Consider the following 21392-nt stretch of genomic DNA (forward strand, 5'->3'; position numbering starts at 1 on the left):
TTAGCAAGGCAAAAGTGATAGATAGGACATTTGTTTAGCACCACTGAACCTTGAATACACAATGGCTTCTCAGGGCCCCAGGTTGGTTTTGGGCCCCTGACATCATCTCAGAAACAATAAAAAAAAATGTATTATCTGTCACGCTTCTATGGAAAAAATCATTATACCCCTATATTTGCTTGCCAAGAAAAATTGTATAAATGCTCTGCACTCTTGAAAATAAAACCCATTCAGATATGCACTCTTAGAAGTCGTGTCTGTCTGTCACTCAACCTCATCCTTGTCCACCCTGCGCCAGAATTGCCATCCCTGAAACTTGTCTCCTGCTTCTGCTGCGCTGGTCTGCGGCAAGGTCTCAGATGCTTTGCCCCACATTTGGAAGTTATTCTGGAAACCATATCAAGAAGAAAGCAAATAATGTCCTTCTAGTAAATGCAGCAGCACATTTAATAGGACTCTACTTTATGGTACAGGACATTTTTCTGAAACTCCTAAGGACTGGCTAATATTGAAATTCCAAAGAAGTGGCACAGGGGTTAGAAAACAGGATTTTCAGAAAGTCTGGCTTAATCCAGGAAAAAGGATAGACTTTCCTTTTACTGACTATTGAACAACAGTTAAGCTTGATATTTTTTTTCATGAAAAGTTTAAAGTTTGGGTATACCTCGGTTTCCTCTGAGGCAAACTGAATGTACTAATTGGCTTAAATGCCTTCATAACAAATGAGTCTTCCTTCATTCATGTATATCAGAGAAATTCCTGAAACAGGACCAAGATGCTCAACAGCAATATTCTATCACAAAGAATAGATGGTAATCAATGACTTGGAAGTCCAGTTCAAAGAGTGTGAAATCAAAATAATAAACCAGGAAAAGTATAAAACCTATACAAATAATCTCCTGCAGCAGCAAAAAGCAAAATTCAATTAAATTTTAACAATTTTATATAAAGGTATCCCTCCCTTTGTCAGCCTTGAGCAATATAGTTTCTGGATACAACCTGAAAGATCAATTAGCTGCAAATTACATGGTTAAATAAGTCCAGGGTCAACTTGCCAGGTGGATCTTAATGCTATACCATGTTGGGGATTTCTAATAATATGATTTTAGAAAACTTAACTTGTAATATTTATTTTCAGGAGGGATAATATCATACAACCAATTTTCTTTTGTGGCCACTCTTATGCTATTTAAAAATAAGATACTAATTTTCTTCTCTTTATTGGGACTTGAAATGTGCATTCAAGTCATTTGAAAACAAGAATTATTTATGACTATAACATGTCATCTAAATAGAAGAGATTAGATTTTTTTATTATTATTATTAAAGCCTATAGTTTAATAGCACCACCAAAAATGAACAGCAGGAACACTCTCTTCAAAGATTAATTGTAATTTCTGGTGGGATTAAAACAAAGAACTTCTCAACCTTTTAATTATAATTTGTATGTCTTGCTAGGTGCATATAAGGCACAAACAGCCCTCAAGTATCTGTTATGGATTTCTTTTCAAGTTGATGACAAGGAACTAACTGTGTGTGTTTGGTGCAGAATACCTGTCAAAAGGAAATGCCTCCCGCCCACTCCTACCTCTAAAACACAATTTCAAATACTGGTTTTCCAATTATTGAAAGGAAAAACAATTAGAATGTATAGATCCTAAAATGGACATATAAAATCATTTTGTAACATGAGGTAAATTATGCTCTCTATCCAACCTCCAAAAGTTAGAGAGCTGGAGCTCATGCTTACTCATTGCCTGTATTTGTTGCCCAATTTACTCACCTTTCTTATATTCTACCTGTCTTATCTATAAGATAACAATAATAGAACCTACTTCATAGGGTATTATATGTATATATATTATTATTATTTTTAAGAATTATTTATTTATGCATATAAACTGGTGTACAAGCCAGAGGTGCAGGGGCAGTGAAAGGATTCACCAGAGACAGAGAAAGAGGAGCAGAACAGGCAGATTGACCAAGTACCCTGCTGAAGGAAGCAGCAGGTATGAGAGAAGTCTGCCGCATGTGGATAACCTCTCTGGCTGGGGATTGAACTGGCACTGAAGTGGTTGCACTTTAACCCATTATACCACCAGAAAGGGCCTTCTTAGGGTTTTTAATAAAATTTAAATTATTTTTAATGTCCGTTATGTCCACAACAGTATCTAAGCATTTTAGGAATTAAATAAGAATTGTTACTCTCTATGTATCTGGATCACTAATTCTTAAGTGATAATGTAAAATGAAATCAGCATTGATAATTCTAACCTCCCATTAAGTGGTTGTAGAGTTGGGAGTGGGGAAAAATTTAGTAGCTATCAATAACAATAAATGCCTCCTTCCAAGATAACCTAAAATTTTATTTAATATGAGAAATTTTTATTTAAAGGAAATTTTCATATTAAGTGGCCCAGTGGGTTAAAGCACAGCACTGTAGGCAAGCCACAGCCACTTCAGTGCGAGTTCTATTCCCAGCCCTGGAGGTGGCCCACATGGAGCAGCAAACCTGCTGTTCCCCTCAGCAATATACTACATCGATCTGCCTATTCTGCTTCCCACTGTCTCTCGTGAATCCTTTCATCTCCTCTGCACCTCTCGCCCGTACCCCAGTTCTGTATGTATAAATAAATCTTTAAAAATGAATGAATGAATGAAAATTTCTGCAGAGCACTTTTGGCTCTTACCATTTTTAACTATGGAAGAAATGTTATTCGGTGATTTGACTCCGAAATTCCTTCCTTCTCAATTTCTCAATTCTTCCATGCCAACTGATATTAACTAATGATTCTCTACTTTTATTAAAAGTAATACACTTTGGGCCCTCCCTGGTGGCGCAATGGGGTAAGGTGCAACTATGAAGCTGTGCTTAGCCATGAGTTTGATTCCCACCCAAGGAGGTGACCCACATGTCACCTGTCTTGCTCGCTGCTCCTTTCAGCAGTGTATTTCAGTCATTCTGCCTGTTCTGTTCCCCACTCTGTCTCTGGTGAATCCTCTCACCCCACTTCACCCACCCAGTCCCTTTGGCCTGTACCCCAATTCGTGTAAGTATGAATAAATAAATCTTTAAAAAATTATGTTCAGGAAAAAATAAATAAATACACTTTATATATATATATATATTTAATTTTTACTTTTGCATAGAAGGACTGGGGTACAGGCCAGAGGGGCAGGGGGTGAGAGGACTCACCAAAGACAGTTGGAACAGAACAGGTGAAGCTACTAAAATATACAGCTAGCAGAAGCAGTGGGTGAGGGAGGAGAGGTCTGTTGTACCATATGGGTCATCTCCATGGCCACTGATGCAACTCAGGCCATAGGGGTGAATAGTGCTGACTTAACCCCTATGCCACTAGGGAGCTTACCGCCCCCCCACACACACATCCTTTCATAACTGAGCAACTCATGCAGAAATATAAGTTTTATTCTGCCTAACTGGTATTGACCTATCCATGAACATACAATATGCAGGGTGTACCTGGGAGGTACTCAGCAAATGAATGTGTTTAATAGTAAGTTGTGGGAGATAATTAGATTCACCAGAAATTACTTGTTTTCTATTAAGAGCTTCCTTGAGCTCAAAAATGCATCATTTGGGCCCTCCCTGTTGGCACAGCGGGTTAAAGCACAGCACTAAAGAGCTAAAGCCACTTCCACATGAGTTCCATCCTGGCCTGCCCCAGAGGTGATCCACCTGGCTCTGCAGACCTCTCCTGACCCTCCTGTTGCTCCCCTCAGCAGTGTTCTTTGCTCTGCCTGCTCTGCTCCCAACTCCATCTCTGGTGGATCCTCTAGCCGACCCTGCACCTCTGGCCTGTACCCCAGTTCTGTATGCACAAATAATTAAATCTTTTTTTTAAAAAAAAGAATGCATCATTTTTCAATTATTATCATCCAGAATATTTTATTGATAAACAGCTATTTCAAAGTATTCTGTAACTTGATAGAGAAATCAGTATTTCTTATGACCAAGTGTTTTAATACAAATGTTTTTATTTTAAAATTAATAATTTAAAATTGAGGAGGACTATAAAAATGTGAAATAAGTCATTTGCAGTAGGACTGTTAATAAAAAAAAGTAAAGGAGCTTCTTTACCTGCATTTTATGAAAAATAGTGGTAATTTATATTGATTTTACTTATGCTAATCAAATGTTTCAAAAGTTTCAAGAAAAATGCCTCTTTTCATCAAAATAAAATGATATTTCTCATTAGAATATTTGGAGTGGAGATAATATAAATATAATGAACTAAGTTGTGCTAATTTAAGGTTTTGTGACAAATGTAATGCCTCCTTTAATATGTAAAGCCATCAGCTTTGCAATAGCAAACATTCAACTAATAGCTTTTTTATCAAGAGAATTGGTTCAAAATTCCTTCAGTAGCCACTAATCTTCTTTAAATATGGAGAAAAGATTTAGTGTGACCCAATTTTTATGCAATCTGAATATTATAGGCTGATTCTTCATCATATCCTACTATTTTGTTCTCACTTGTCTTATTGACAAATGTATTTCATATAATGAGTATTTTCAATATTAATATGTTTATATTCATTTTATTTTTTACTTCTTAGGCATTAGCTATGGGAATGATGACAGAATACTATCATTATATATTTACCACTTTGGTAAGTAATTTACTAAAACAAAGAAAATGTTCTAATTATATTATTTTGATTTTTCAAGATGGGAATGAGTTTTTGAGTAGGAAGAAGTAATATAATGAGTGACATTTTTGTAGTTATGCTTTATTTTATTTTGATAAAACCAAGAGATGTTATTATAGAAAACTAATATCTTGGTGGAAAGCTGATAATTTTCAGATAATATTATTTCAGATATTAATTCAGAATTATATCTCTTGTTTTTATATTGCTTTAGAGGACTTCTAGAACATAATTGATTTTAAGATTAGTTTGCTGGAAAATCAATGTTTTACAAAAGCACAAATTCTTATGCTGCTAGCTCTTTTCACTTTAAAAATCAAATTTATTCAAGTTGTACTTTTAATAGATTTACTATCTTATTTTTGCCTATATTTAGGCAAAGAAAGTCAATGTGCTTTAATTTAAAATTAGAAAATTGAATGTTACCTTATATCTTTTGTCTTCACAAACCTGCCAAATATTTTTCCATAAAATGCATGAAGACCTGAGGTCACTCTTTTATCAAATCTGCTTACTCTTTTCTAATATATTATTCTCGTTTCTTTCATCTTTGAAATAACACTCTTTCTCTTTCACTAATTCTTCCTTCCCATTCCCCAAATATGAGAGTATGTTCATGTTTGGAACTTCATCTTTTAGTACATGATTGGAGGGTACCCTAGGATCCTGAACTATTAAGGGGTACACACTCTAAGCCAGGTTCCTGCATCTGCCTCATAAAGACAGATGAAGTAGCATAGACAGGAGAACAGAAAACACTTCTAATAAATGTTTTCAAATAAAACACCTAAAATTACCCATCCCCTCATGGCAAATGCCCAAAGTTGTCCCAAAGTGGGGGCACTGAGGCCTGAAAACTCGCCTTCTGGCAGAGTAACATAAGAAAGGGTCAAGGGGGGCAGACAAGTCTGGGACAAATGAAGCATAAATGTATCAATCAAGATAACAGTTGCCATTGTATCCCAAGCATGGCCTTCCCACATTTCTCTCACTCCCACATTCTTCTTTCAAGTGCCTCTACATGTTTCTCCTCCATGTGTCTCCTTCCAAGCCCCCTCCCCCCAAGCCTTTATATGCAATTCAAAGCCAGAAAGAGAGGAAAAAACAAACAACAACAACAACAAAAAACAAGAACCCACCTGCTTTCCATATTACAGAGCTTCACTTGCCCATTCAGCTACTGCTGGTTCCTAATATCTAGACCAAGATGAAGGCATGTAAGCGGGACCAGAAAATGTGGTACCTCTCCTACCACATCCAATTTTCTATTTTTTCTTAAATTATGTTTCTTCAGAACTGGTGTGTATTTATAGCTTTAATTATTGTCAGATAATTAAAACCTACTATGTTCAGATAAGATCTATATGTTCATCTATATACTTGCTTCTTTTGTACTATATGGAAAAATTCTAATGGCTTATATATTGAAATAATTTTAAATTAGCTAAACTTTAATGCTCTGTCTTCTAAATTGACTTATTGGAAACTTCCATTGTCTTTAATTCCTGTATCACCCATAAAATTCCACTGATTTTTCTTCATAGTGTCTCTGGAATTTCCTCTTCTCCATTCACATAATAACCACTCTAACCAATGTTCTTAATTCAAAAGATCTCCAATTTGTGCTTTTGCTTCTAGAATTCTTGAAGCTACCAGATCAAATTACTGCAATTTACTTAATCACAATGTCTTCTTATATGAAACCTCCAAAGAGATTCTTTGTGAAGTAGGTTGTAATTTATTGGTAAATAACAAGACCGATTTTGTTGTAATGCTATATCACTTCCTACCAAATGATTTTTTGTGGCTTCTAAGGAAGTTCATGGTAGGCATACAGAAAGGAAGTAGGACTTTATTCAGTGGCAAAATTTTATTTCAATTCTATTGCAACTTAGTTGCATCACAATTACAAGAATTTAGAAAAATTGACTACCTCTTGGTAAGGAGGAAAAAAGAAAAATACATTAAAATACATTGAACTCATTAGCCTGTATTTGAACGCTTATTTTTTTTTAAATAATAAAAAAAGTTAATTTTAAAACAATTTGCAAAATTTTTTTTTTCCCATCTCAATTGTAATCCCCGCGGGTTTCCCATCACCAAATCACCCCTGTGCCACCACCCTAGTCCCATGCATTTCCCTCCCTTCCAGTTTTTGATCCCATTCCCCACTCCACCCCCACAAAATGTCTCTGGTATATGGTTGTTCATTATTTTTGTTATTTTCTCACCTGCTCCATTATACTCCTGCTATGAGTGAAACCATCCGGTATTTTCTTTCTCTTTCTGGCTTATCTCACTAAGCATGATCTTTTCCAGCTCCATCCAAGTTGCTGCAAAAGACATGTGTTTCTCTTTTTTGGTTGCTGAGTAATATTCCATTGTGTATATGTACCACATCTTTTTAATCCAGTCATCTACTTTTGGGCATTTGGGCTGCTTCCATGTTTTTCCAATTGTAAATAAAGCAGCAATAAACATGGGGGCACAAGTATCTTTTTCAATCAGTGTTTTTGTGTCTTTTGGGTAGATACCTAGGAGTGGGATTGCTGGGTCGTAGGGAAGCTCCATGTTTAGCAGTGTGAGGAACCTCCAAACAGTTTTCCATAGTGGTTGTACTAGTTTGCATTCCCACCAGCAGTGCAGGAGAGTTGAACGCTTATTTTTTTAGCCTGTATTGGAACACTTATTTTTATTATTTCCTATTCTTCTTTGCTCTTAGTCTCTTTCATGAGTTCTCTTTATTAATCAAAATGATCTTGATCAATCTTCTAAACATGCTTTGTGCTTACTAACTTTGGTGTCTCTACTGATGCTTTGAACGGGCTCCTCTTTCTTATCAAAGGCATGTTTATTCTTTAATAGCAGTTCAGATCCCATCTGCTCTATGAAGTTGTTTCTGACTTAAAATTAAAAGTCACCTATCTTGTTTCCTACTCCTTATACTTATCACGTCTACACTTTTATCCCTTAGTTTATACCGTATCACATTATTTATTTACCAGTAAAAAGTAAACAATAAATCGGTTGCTTTGGCTAGATTGTAAACTCTGGAAAATAAAACCTTAGAGTTTTCACATCACAGAGCACAATTCAGATCAATCTCAACTGTTCCCCAACCAAATTTTATTACTTTTATAGAGCCTGTGGAGCTGTGAGTCCAAGACAAGCTGTACACAATACCAAGGGTAGTCATATTTCCCTGGATCTTGCTGTTGTCTATAAAATCTGAGGCTAAGCTAATACCAGTTTGAAAGAGGTGAAATTGCTAAATGCTCTATGTTATCACGATATTGTCCAATGCCCCTGACAGCTTTGGCTTTCTGTCTCCTGGGAAAACTGAAGGACAACACAAGAATGTTCATTTATACAGGCTGGAAGAGAAAATAAGAATCTAAGGGGTTCCTTTTGACCAACTTGCTGGTTAGTATGTTGGTCTGCAAAGATTCTGTAACTAAAAGTCCTATCTTGTTTCCAGGGACTTAATATAGTTTTCATTCCTTGGAGGCCATATTTCATGATTTGTTTCTTAAAAAAAAAAATGTAAAATTGAAAGACAAGCAATGAACAGTCAAGGAAGCAAGACATAAAGAACATACCTATAGAAAGCTTAAAATAAATAATGAAAAACATTAAGGATAAGCTATATTTCACATAGGTTGTAGACAAGCTTTTTGTTCCATTGGTGGAATCAGAATTTTATATATATATATATATATATATATATATATATACATGTGCATGCATGTTTATATACAGTGTTTATTTTGCATGGCAAAATACAATCTATTTGAATTTTAATGATGTATGATGTTTAACATCACTTGAGACACAATGGTGCTAACTATTTTTAGGAAGTAAGAGTAAATGACTATTACAGGTGCTGTAAATATACCGTGTGAGTAATAACACAGAGAAATTTGTTTTTTAGGATCTCTTTGCTCTTGATGTAGAACCCTATCGATACAGTGGTGTTAATATGACAGGATTCAGGATACTAAATACAGAAAATACCCAGGTCTCCTCCATCATTGAAAAGTGGTCAATGGAACGGTTGCAAGCACCTCCGAAGCCTGATTCAGGTTTGCTGGATGGATTTATGACGGTAGGAATACCCACGTACAGAACAGTTTGTGTGTTTCTTAAAAAATATTGCATAAATTATTAAGCTCTTTGGCTCCAAATTGTGGTTTAATTGTTTGAAATTATAAGCATGATATATGCTAATATTGCAAATAATTCTATTAAGGATTTTGTAAATCAATTTCACATGGCAAATATACACATTTATGCAGTTATCTTAAAATGCATGAGAACTATCAATGTTGTTATGTAGGTATTTTAGTAAGCTTAACTATTGCCATATGTAGGATGAATTACAGATTGCAAAAGAGACAGTAACTCAAGAGTTATATTTCTGTTCCTAACAATCAAAATATTCATCATGTTGGATGCAGATAGATGATGAAATATGGATGACTTATATCATACAAAAAAATTCCCCTAAGTTTATGCATTCTTTAGGATTCAAGACTTACTAATAATCAGAAATTGGTCATTTTCATGTCCTAGTTTAACGTGGAAACAGGATTTTCATATAAATTGTAAAAGAAAGTTGTATTCTTAAATAGTTATTTATACCATTGCTGCTAATGAAAATCTAACACAAGGTACATATATAAAGTTTTTTTTTTTCATAGCACTGTTACAAACATACACAAAGAAATTAAAAGTCAATAATATTATTTTATCAAATATTTTATTTAACTAAATGAAATATTTGCATTCAGTTTTTCTACTGTCTTTAAAAATTTTTGTGTATTTGACACTATATACTATTGATAGTTCAGATGTTCAAAGCCAAATGTTATTAGTAGCTACATTATAGGACTCAGTAGGTTTCAAGTATTCTATTTAAGCAAATTATTAATGTGTGGTCTCTCATTAATTCTTATCGATCAAATTACTGCTACTGTTTAGGAAATAGTATAGAACTTTGGCAAGATTTATATTTCCTTTGTCATTAACATCCTTTTTTTGTGTCATTCTAACTAGAAATGTATGTTCTTAATGTTATAGCAAGATAAGGGACACATTTTCCCTTAGGAGAAAATTTAGTAATGTAAATTAAGTATCTTTATAACAGTTGTGAAAGAACTATGAATGTCCTCAAGAAACCTACTTTCTAGTGGAAAAATAAGATTTGTTTGCTTTTAGTGAAAAAAAATAACCTACTATAATTTATGAATGTGGATAAAATGTCTTACATTCACATTAATTTTTTGAAGAATTAATATGAGGGAAATTTTACTTTTTGACATAAAAAGAGATGGTTGACTAATTTCGTTATAATGATCTTGACCTAAGATGTATTTAAAAAAAAAAAACAAAACACTTTATTGGGAGGAATTACATAAATAACTTAAAAAATATCTTTTCTTCTGAGGTATGTCCAGAGTTAAAATAAAACAATCTAAAAAATGACAAATATGCTTTATTCTTACTTTGTTGAGTCAAACTTGGAACCTAAAAAACAATTTATTTTTAAAATATCACATTGTATAATATGCTTGTATATTAATTAATCACTTGTATATTAATTAATATACAAGCTTGTATATTAATTAATATGCTTGTATATTAATTAAAAAATCACATTGTATAATATGCTTGTATATTATATTAATCTTGTATATATTTTTCTACATATGAAGTTTAGCTCTTACCATTTTTTAACTTAAGGATGGATATCTTATCAGTTCTTATTCAAAACCATTGTTAAATACTTTTAGGAAAATAAATCCATAGGTATTTTGATTATCTTAAAACCCTATACTCTAAGATTTCTGCTGATAAATCCAAAAATTTGTGTGCATCTTTTTATATCACATTGCAAAAATTGCCAAACTTTACTGAGGCAAATAATTCTATTTACCTCATCCCTCTGTGTATGACTCTATTATGATCCTTTCTAATTTCTGTCGACTTATGTAGAGCATTGGGAGGCAAATAAATACAGAGGAAAGTGTATTTATTTCTCTCCAGGAAGGTAGATGCTCTTTGGGAAAGTTAAACCTTTCATAAGATGAAGCAAAAGATAGGATATTAGAAGAACATGGTTGGGTCATTTATCCATTCCCATTAAATCATTTGCTGGTTCAAAATAAGGCAGAATTAAGGAGGAAAAGACAAATGATAATGATATAACAAAAATCTACTGATTGGAAAAAAAAGCTATTTAATAGTAAGTATTCTATAAACTGTGTTTATCTTTAAATCTTTAGAAAGTTTTCATGACAGCACTCTACTTTTATATCATCAAAAGTTATTTTTAAAGTGTTATCTTAAATAGGAAATATAGAACGTTTTTAAGTATGTGAGAGATTGATTGCCCCTTTACTCACATTTTTTCATTTGAGTTATTATACAATAGAAGAGCTCACTACAAAACTTAATCAGAACATTTTTTAAATGAGTGGACTGAAGACAGATTTATTTATATGAATGCTTTGTGAATAATATTTCCTATCTAAAATGTGAACCAGCTATTTATTTGATTATGTTTAAAAACAAAGCATGTGGCTCAAAAATATTTTGGAAGTAGACATGAAGTTTTCCATTACAATGAAGATGTCTTACAAAATGGATGCAGATTAATTTTCCTTTTCAGAAACTGACATGATGAAGATTATCATATAATGATAAATCAATTACATGTAAATTATTTTATTGCATTATAATAACTTTAATTTTAAATTATACAATAGTGTAGGATCATTGTAAAAATAATAACAGTGTGAGATTTGTATAAAAATACTGGCGTGTTTATGCATTGCATCAGTATTCTTTTTCTTTCCTATTTAAGATTATATTGCAAGCATTTTCCCAAGTCATTAAATGTTTTGGAAAAGAGGTTAATAGGCTATTTTAACCATGAATGGATTTAGGAAATAAGAAATTCTAGTTAGAAAAGGAAATAATTATGGCCTGGCATTTGTGGCATTGGCAATATTCCCTGCAGTCAATTCATGAGCTATCGGTGTTTATGTATTTCTTGTTCTTTTTTCTCCTGCCATGGTCCTGTAAAGAAATGGGATTATCAGCAAAGTTCCAAGTACTTGGAGCAAGACATATTATTATCAGTATCATAGTCATCTATCATTATGTAAGATCATGCTTAGTCTTTCACATTCTTTCTTCTTGTTTGAGCTATAAAAGAAAACAATGAATCAAATTCATAAGAATTTTTCTGGTTGACTTAACACCTTAATTGATTCCTGTGTTAAGTGTTTATTGGTTAAGTGACCATTGAATCCAAGACCACTTCTATTGTAATTTCTTCGATGGTCTGAGGTCATCAGATTAAAGACATTCATGTTAGCAGGTTAATAAAATTTTTATCTACACTTGATATGAACACAGTGAAGGAACCAAGTCACATCATATATCCAAACCCAGTCTAGGTAAGGAGGAAAGAAGGAAAGGAGCTCAAACCTCTTTCTTTCTACATGAGGAACTTTTGTTCCCCTCCCTCCATATCATCTTTCACTTACTTCCATGCTTACACATAGCCACCTTATAGTTCTTAAACTCCTCCCTAGATGTGAGCCCCTTTTATAAAACCATTACTCTAACTAGGAATTCTCTATAAATATTCATATTTCCTTGCTCTGGTTTGTGAAAGTCCTTTTTAGTGAGCATTATCACTGTTCTCTATTGCACTGTATGGTGCCAGATTTCCCAGCTTTCTATCCAGATGTCTGCCTTCTCCAATACAATTACTATAGGGCAGGACTCACTGTTTGAATTCATCAGAACCTGGTGGTTATATTTAATATTCACTTATTGAGTTTACAGTAATCTCAATTCAAGATACTAAATGAAGTATAAATACTTCCAGGTAAACTTAAACAGTCTGGTTATAACCAAGAGCTCCTGTTCATGCTCCTAGTTATTTTCTGACTAGAGTCCTCTTTATTTTCTAATTCCATTCATGATGACTTCAGAAAATGCTTCTGCTACATCTATGCATATTAAAACTGATGTGCCTATAGTCCCTCTAGTAGCCTAAACATAGCATTTTCTTCCTATGTTGATATACAATACAATACAATATATCTCTTGGTAATGTAGCTTTGCAACACAAATCTTTAATGATTCTATTAATTTCTATATCACTGGGTTGTAGAGAGATTACTGCTTTGGGAATATAAATACTGGATACCAACTACCCTCTTCATTTCCTTTCTGCTCTCCTCACATCCAACAACCATCATACAATGCCAAATCTAATATATCAATATCTTTCTTACCTCCATTTTTCTTGTCACCCATGAACTACACCCTAGTTAAGGACACAGTGGTATCTCTTCTAAATATTTTAATAGCCTTCTCTCTCACCTTCTACTTCTAAGATCTTTCTCTTACATTCACCTTCTTTCTAGTGTGATCCTAACAGAACATTTCTCAAGGCCCCTTGACATTTGCATGCTGGATTGCTTGCTGGATCTTAGACTCATTGGTCAAGTGTTCAACACCTACACGAGGTGGCTCCTGTTTTTGTGTCCAGCATCCTATTTGCCATCTTCTGCTTTACCACCTCACCAAGGCACTCTGTAGTGCTGATGCCCATTCTCAATTAAGAATCAGTTGTTCCCCTTGCCTAAACCACCCACTCCTCGATGAGTGTATGGCATATATTCCTAACCATGTTCGAGGCTTCAATTCATTTGTTACCTTTTCTGTGAATTTATTCTGTGTTCTCCTGAAACTTTTTACTTTGTGCTCCTTCATTTGTGCATTTTATATATAACACATTGCTTGGACTTATTTGCTTGTTTTAATATCGCTTTCCTAATGACTATAAGTCCTTTTGAAGTAATAGTCTGTCTTTGTTATTCATGAAGACCCCTGTACCCAGTTCAGTGACCAGTGCTTTGAATGGTGTTCTTAATGAAGGAATGAATGCCTGACTGAATAAATATGTGTTAATTTATTTTAATCAGATTACATCTGTGTTCTAATCACTAAGCCCTCTCATTTCCCCCAATATATTCAGGAGAGCTGTTTTGCTTTGCCTACTTGCACTTTATTATCAAGATATCTAATCATTCAGAAAATGCAATTAGCTAGTATCAATAATTTATAGAAAAATACCTTAGAAGACAAACACTTAGAAACACTTTTGATTAAATGGTGAAGTCTTAAGGAGATAGAAAAGTAGTCCCTACTTTCCTTTGCAAAACATTGGTGAATATAGGAGATAAGCCTTTATGTGTTTGTCAATGTCCACAGAACAATGGTTTCTTCACAAGAGATCATGCCCAAACATTGCAAAATTTCTTTAATCATGTAAGTTAAATTACCAAATTCTTGTATGTACAAATCACATCAGTTAGCTTATGTACAGAGGGGCCAGAAGTGATCACTCTGTTACTGTACAAAGATTTACATATATAAGGACAACAAAAAAGGAGCCATAAGGAAACAAAGTATGACAGGTAGACTTTTATTTAGTATAGAAATTCAATCTGCCTTCATTGCTATCTGCTTGTCTTAATTAGCTGTAGTTATTTTCTTTGATTCAATTGAAATGAGGGTATGTAATGAAGTCATAAGCACAATGGTAATTACATAAGTATAGATTGATTTAGTGAACAGTAAAGAAACAAGGAATATGTGCTATGAATAACAGCACTTTATTCTTTACTTTATATACCTAGTAATCATCTCTGATGTACTAAGTTACAAGTTATATCTGAATATAAATTGAGATGATCCAATAACCTCTATTATGTCATTATCATAGAGCATCCCACCAAATGACTTTTACTCACTGGCACATTAAATAAAAAGCATTTATCTAAAGCTAATGAAAAGATAAAATTTCAATTTCAAATATCTTTTTCTTCCATGAAAAATGGCAGTTGTAATGATTATAAATTCCTTTATAATCATGTTGTTTTTAAGGCCATTTTAAAATCTTTCTCTTGGAAAACGTAAGTTTGATTTAAATCTTCGATCTGAATTGCGCAGTTCACACTTGTAGAACATCTAAACTTTAAATACATTTCTTTCACAATGTTCTTCAGCTTCTGTCCACTTCTTTTGTTATACATAATAGCTATACAGTAACATTACATATGGATATAACCAGCTGCAGATAGTATGAACAAGTATACCGCCAAAATGTGGAGGATTCTGGAAGAAGGGCCTTTAAGGGATAATGACGGAATACGTGAAGAAGGTGATCCACAAATGCCTTAGCCAGAGGGGCAGCCCAGCAGGGCAAAGTCTGGAAACTGGTGATATCCTGAGTTTTAGAATTGGTAAGAGTGCCCAATGAATATAACTTTGGAAAACCAAAATTCCAAGCAGGTTGTGAATATAACAAGGCACAATTCATCCACAAAAAAAAGGGGGTGGGGTGGGGGGAAGATCATGATACAAAGGAAATACAAGGTAGTCAAAAAAACAACTACTAAATTCTTTTATTGCTGTTGGCACTCAGGTTACAGTGTGGCTAACAGCAAATTTGACATAATCTTCAAAATACAATAATAGATAAAGAGGTGGGGAAACTCTGACATAAAGAAGATAATATTGGGAGTTTTTTTTTTTTACATAAGTTAATAGATAATTTTTAATATGTTACATTTAAAATAAAAGGTTAACAATAATTAAACACATCATAAAATATTGATCAGAATTATTTTAAAAAATGAGTATGAGCTGGCACCAAAGCTTATGAGTAATACAAATATTAATTATATTCATAATGAACCATATGAAAGTTCTGGCCAAGGCAAGAGAAAGTTTATATCAGTGATAATTACTATTGATACATGTGCTTTCCTGTACTAGTCCAGTGTAATAATAATTTTAGGAATTTATTTTAAGTGTATTATTGTTTCCATAATTTTGCAATTTATTTTTAAAGATACTTAAATGTAATTCCATATAAAATATACAAGCCCTCACTACAATCTTAAAGTTTTTCATTCACTTAAGTATTTATTTATGGTTTTATTTAATACAAATAATCAAATATAAATTTATTACTTATATAAATTCATATAGTCTGAGACATGAATAGTAAACTACATACTTCTATATATTTGCTAGAAAGATAATTTCTGGCTGCATATTAATAGGATAATTAGCATTTGTAAGATGTGACCACATGATGCTAAATAACTAATTCTTACAGATTTTTTTGTTGTTAAATATCAATAATCAATTCTTTATAAAATTATTTATAAATATGCAACTTATTTAACAGTAGATTGCATTAATTTTTTACTCAAAATATGTTTAATTTAAAAAATTCCCTTTTATCTACTGTGATTATAACAAACCAGATTTTATTGTCATGCTCAACTTCAGAGGATATTTATTTAAAACTTGAGACAACTATAAAATATTGAATATACATTAAGCTTTTGTTAGATAATAATTTTTTGTTATATACAGTAAAAACTACATATCTTATTTTTTTTTCAGATAGATACATAGCACAATACATATTTCCCTCTTATTTCTTCTAAAGTTCCTACTTTTGGATCCCCCCAATATAGAAATTTTCTTGCCTATTTGATCCAAGGAATTCCCTTATTCTGTTATTAGGAACTGGAGTTATAAATGCATAAAATATGAATATTAGAATGTTAGATCCAAACAATCATTTTGTATACAATTCTGAGTGCTCTCAAATGCTACCAATTGTATTTGTAATAATTATTATTAAATACCCAACTATGAAATACATTTATTGTTTATTATTCTCTAGTGCTACTATTGCCTCCTGACAACATTGTGAGACAGTTGTATTCTTATTATATGAAGCAGGTATATGAATAGGTAGATCATGTATAAAGAAAGATCCATGGTTAGAAGCAAATATTAAAAAAATTACAGTGTATTTCTTTTCAATGTCAGATCACTTGTCTTTTAAAGTTCAGAAGATGACTTGTTGGGCATAGAATGGTTGATTTTTTTGTTTGTTTAGTTTTTAAAATATTTATTTTTATTTATTTCTGAATAGGAGAACTGGGTATAGGCCATCATGCTGAGTTGGTGAGAGGATTCACCAGAGATAGTGTGGGGAGCAGAACAGATGGATATACAGAAATACATTATTGAGGGGAGCAGTGGCAAGACAGGAGAGGTCTGTAGTGCCATGTGAAGTAGGTCCCTGCCCAAGAATGGCTGTTTCTATCTTGATAGCACTGAGACTTTAACCCCTGAGCAGGGATCCTGTTTAGTTTTTTTATGTAAGTTTAAAGGACTTAAATCTATTCTATTTCCCCCTTAGAGTTATAACTTTGGAATCAGAATCTCTGATATTGAAAATGAGCGTTGATTGCTCCTTTATAAACTCCTGCTAATTACTTAACACCTCTTAGACATAATTGATTCATATATTTAATGGTAATAATAATGCCTACCTCATAATATCACTGCAAAGATGAAATATATGAAATTTACAGTTGCTTAAAGACAATATCTGGCATATAGTAAAGTCTTAAAAAGTGGCATCCATTTACTTCAAGGTAAATGCTGTTTCTGCACTGTAGTATAGATGGCATTTCTGTTCAGAATTTAATTTATCAAGGTGTTTTTTAATGCCCTGGGAAAAATAAAAAAAAAACCAAAAAAGCAAAAAACAACTGGCCTTAAAAAATTAATTTAAGATTATGTATCTATGCATACAGAATTGAATAAGCCAGAGGTTTAGGGGAGGTGAGAGGTTTCAGCAGTGACAGAATGGGGAGCAGAGTAGGCAGATTGATGAAATACACTGATGGGGGTAAGAGCAGGCGAGGCAGGAGAGGTCTCCTGTGCTATGTGAATCTCCTCCAAGGCTGGGGATCAAACACACTAAAGTGGCTGCTGCACGCTTGCAATGCTTCGTCCTAACCCATTGGGCCACTAGGGAGGATCCTCCTTTATAGATTTTAAAGTAGATAGACTAAGTGAGTAATGAACATGAATTAGGACTAGCTTTATCATCAAATGGTTGATATTTATTTCATGATGTTGTACCTAAGTAATTGTATTTACATTAGAAAGAAAACTTATAAAAACATATATGCAATTTTATAATAAAGTTCTAAAAATTGGTCAGTACTCTACTCTGATGCACTATATTCCAAAATATGCTTGGCCAATATTCTTTAAATCCATATTAATAAATCAAAAGAATGATTTCAGTCAAAATGCAATGAAGAGTATTGGGGTGAATTTGCCTAAAGGATATTAGGAATTCTCTTGCTTTATTATGCAGAGAGGAAATATTATGTTGATCTTTCATTTGCCTTTCTAAAAGAATTCATAAATATTTTATTCATTAATCTCCAGAATACCCTGTGACCAAATTGTACTAGGGAAAAGTAAAGTTATTAAATAGACACAGATGTTGAAATGGTACCAAATCAATCCTTCATGAAAAATTCCTGTGTATGGCTACTCACTAATTCATTCCCCAAATATTTATTGAACAACTACTGTATACACAATGTGGTTTTAGAACACATGGAGGATGAGTATATATATACATACATACATACGTATGTATGTATGTATGTATGTATGTATATAACATGGTGTCTGCACTGAATGTCTGCACTGAAGAACTGCCAGTTTAGTAAGAAAATAAAACATAGTCTTAGAAGGTAAAAAAAAATTCTGATGCTTAATAAAGAGGGTATGTAGGAAATAATTCAGTGAGATGGGAGTTTATCCTCATTTTTAGGACATAATTAGAACTTTGCATAAAATCACAGCTTTAGAATATTATCCAGCAATAAATGTTCTCTTAATTTGTAATTTTCACACTAGATATAGTAAAAAATTCACAATCCTATGAAAAATTCAAGAGACTCAAACACTTGATCAGATTAATCAGACCAGCTGATGGGGTCCCAGGCTCTGTTAATACCCAAGCCTGATGTTTCCTATTTAAACCAGAGAATTCCATAGTGTTACCAGCTTTCAAGCATTCCAGAAAGCTGAAGCTGCTTGAGGTCGTGGTTTGTCTGATAGAAATGTGGTAGCCCAGACCTTCCTGATGGCACAGGCAGTTAAAGCACAGCACTAAGGAGCTAAAGCTACTTCAGCATGAGTTCAATTCCCCCATCCCCATGCCCCAGGTGATCCACATAGCATGGTGGACCTCTCCTGACCTGCCCACGTCTCCCCTCAGCAGTGTACTTTGTCAGTCGGCCTGTTCTGTTCTCCACTCTGTCTCTGGTGAATCCTCTCACTGCCCTTGTACCCCAGTTCTGTATGCATAAATAAATACATTTTTTAAACAAATGTGGTAGCTAAGTCTGTCCATCCTACTTATGTTGCCTTTGGTATTGGAGGCCACTTTTACTGATTGTTTCTCTAGATCCTCTCTAATCACTCATCACTGGAGGTTTGGCTCAATGCATTGCTCAATTGACTTGAATTCCCACTGTTATAGTGTTCATCTTTTCAGTTATCTAGCTATTTGATTTACATGACAAACATGTACCTGGACACCTGTCCATAGTGCCAAATTTTATGTTTTCCGACTCAGCTCTTTCCAGTGCTCTCAGGTTTTGTCTCCTGCCCTCTAAAATGGGGATTGCTTTTCCTTATGTGAATTTCCCCCAGGGGCTCATTGCTGAGAGTTATTCCAGACTGGGGTCTTGATTGTTTTTTCTCCAGGATGTTTTTTTGTTTCTTTATTACCTTCTTTTCCAAAAATATTCAAGTCAGCTATGGGTTGAATAGCTTTCACCTATTGCAAGCCAATCAGTCACATTATTCACTGTATCTATTCAGGGAAAGGAAACCTACACCAAGAGAATTTGATGTTTCTATCTTTCAATGTACAACTAAACTAGAAATAATAATAATAATTGGCACATTTTAATTGTTTTAGCCTTGCCAAACACCTGGCTCAGCTGCTACAGCATTATAAGAATTTTTCAGATTGTTGTGATTGGGAAAAGGATTCTGGAGGTGAAATTGCTTGAACGGGATCTTGAATGTGAATCTGAACATTAAATAGCATTTTGATCAGACCAGCAGGAAGATTATGTTAGTGGAGAAAAAGGAAAATGTTTTAAAATAAGAGTGTGATAAAAGTACTATTTAACATGTACTGTATAAATATTGACACTCTGCCAGATATTATGTCATTTTGTATTAGTTACATAGCTATGTGTTTGCCTTTTACTCTCTAATTTTTGCAAAAATGTGGTATACAATAATATTTTTCTCACTTTATAGATCATATAACTGAGGTTTAAATATGTTAGATATATTGTCCCAGGCCCTTTAACTAAGAAAATGAAGACTGCACTTTAAGTCAAGTTCTTTCTTATATGATAATTGTTCTTTTCCTGAGCTACCCTGGCTCCAGAAGGCTCATCAGATGGCTCAGTACATTTGACTCACTCCAGAGCAGACAAGAAGCTGTTATTCAGGCTTCCAACATGATGGCTGGAGGTAGTGATGTCACAAAGGAAAGCCAGACAGGAAAACTTTTGAGGGGGGGAAAAAAAAGAATAAGGAAGCAATAGGAGTCTTTGAACTTTTTAAGTTTAGTTTACTGGATGACATTAGCACTTTTATAAAAAATGGGGCATCTGGAGGAGGTGACTTGGAGAGGGTTGACTTTTTTTTTTTTTCCAGACAAGTAGAATTTGAGATGTTGATGATATCTATAACAGAAAAGGTAGGAATCCAGATAGGTATTTGTAGAACAGCCAGTTTAGAAGGAGAAGACTATGACAAATGGTTGGAAGTGGGAATATTGTTTCTCACCAAAGCAATGTCTCAGTTCCACCCCCCCCCCAGAAACAGTGCATTTTTAACCATTCACTCTTCATAAAAAGGTTCTAGCAAACCTGCATAAGAATCTAGACTAATCAACTCTGAAAGTGAGATAATTTGAGTTGAATAAATTGTTGGATAAAGAATCAGTGTTCTTTTAATGCCTTTTTTTCTTATGCCATCCCGAGACTCCAACTCAAATGTGTTGATTCTTGAGAACATGCCTTGGAAAAGGTGCTACTTTGAATTCCAGTCTTGACTTTAAAGGGAAATATTTCTGCTAAATGTTACCTTTAAAAATCAACTTCTCAGACTCCATTCTCAGATTTTAAATGTTTATCCCTCTCTTTATCAAATGGAAAAGGGAAATGAACAGTGATTAATTAAAGACTATAAAATACCCTTAAAGGATGAAATTCTCTAGACCCTAAGTCAATTACATATAAATTTAACTGACAAAAATTATGCATAGTTTTATAGTTGAAAATACGGTAGACTAAAATTTCATTTAAATAAACTTGAAATAGTCAGAATTACAATGAAGTAAATATAGGTGTTACTCATTCGTTCACCTTTGAAAACATCATAAATACTCTGCATATTGAGTATCACTTAAATTTTTTTGTGTAGGTGATTCATAGCTTAGAAAAATTGTAAATGAAAAGGAATTATGGGTGTAGAAAATTAACACTTTCTATTTATTACAACATTAAATAAAGAGAATAGCAGTTTAACAGTTTAGGGATCAGTGGAAGCACCTTTATCCTAACTTTCCTTACCTGATTAATGAGAATAGCCAAAGCTGTCTATACAGTAGTTAAAAATTAATTGATTGATGCCCACAGCAGCCTGAAAATTCACCAATGCTAATACCTGCTATATCATGTTTCTGTACTTTTCTCGCACAGTTG

The 21392-nt window shown here is 33.4% G+C and overlaps 1 protein-coding gene across 2 annotated transcripts in view; it reads left to right on the forward strand.

Annotated features, from left to right (window-relative positions):
• The window catches only part of GRIK2 (glutamate receptor, ionotropic, kainate 2), a 567868-nt gene that overhangs the window by 259544 nt on the left and 286932 nt on the right, over positions 1-21392 (forward strand). For both annotated transcript variants that reach the window (XM_004673729.2, XM_012722222.1), the window contains 2 exons: positions 4582-4635; positions 8606-8779. In XM_004673729.2, coding sequence (XP_004673786.1) covers positions 4582-4635; positions 8606-8779 — 228 coding nt within the window. The remainder of the gene's footprint in view (positions 1-4581; positions 4636-8605; positions 8780-21392) is intronic.

This window comes from Condylura cristata, unplaced genomic scaffold (assembly GCF_000260355.1).
Source record: "Condylura cristata isolate star-nosed mole 26May11 unplaced genomic scaffold, ConCri1.0 scaffold00001, whole genome shotgun sequence".
Lineage (NCBI taxonomy): Eukaryota > Metazoa > Chordata > Mammalia > Eulipotyphla > Talpidae > Condylura > Condylura cristata.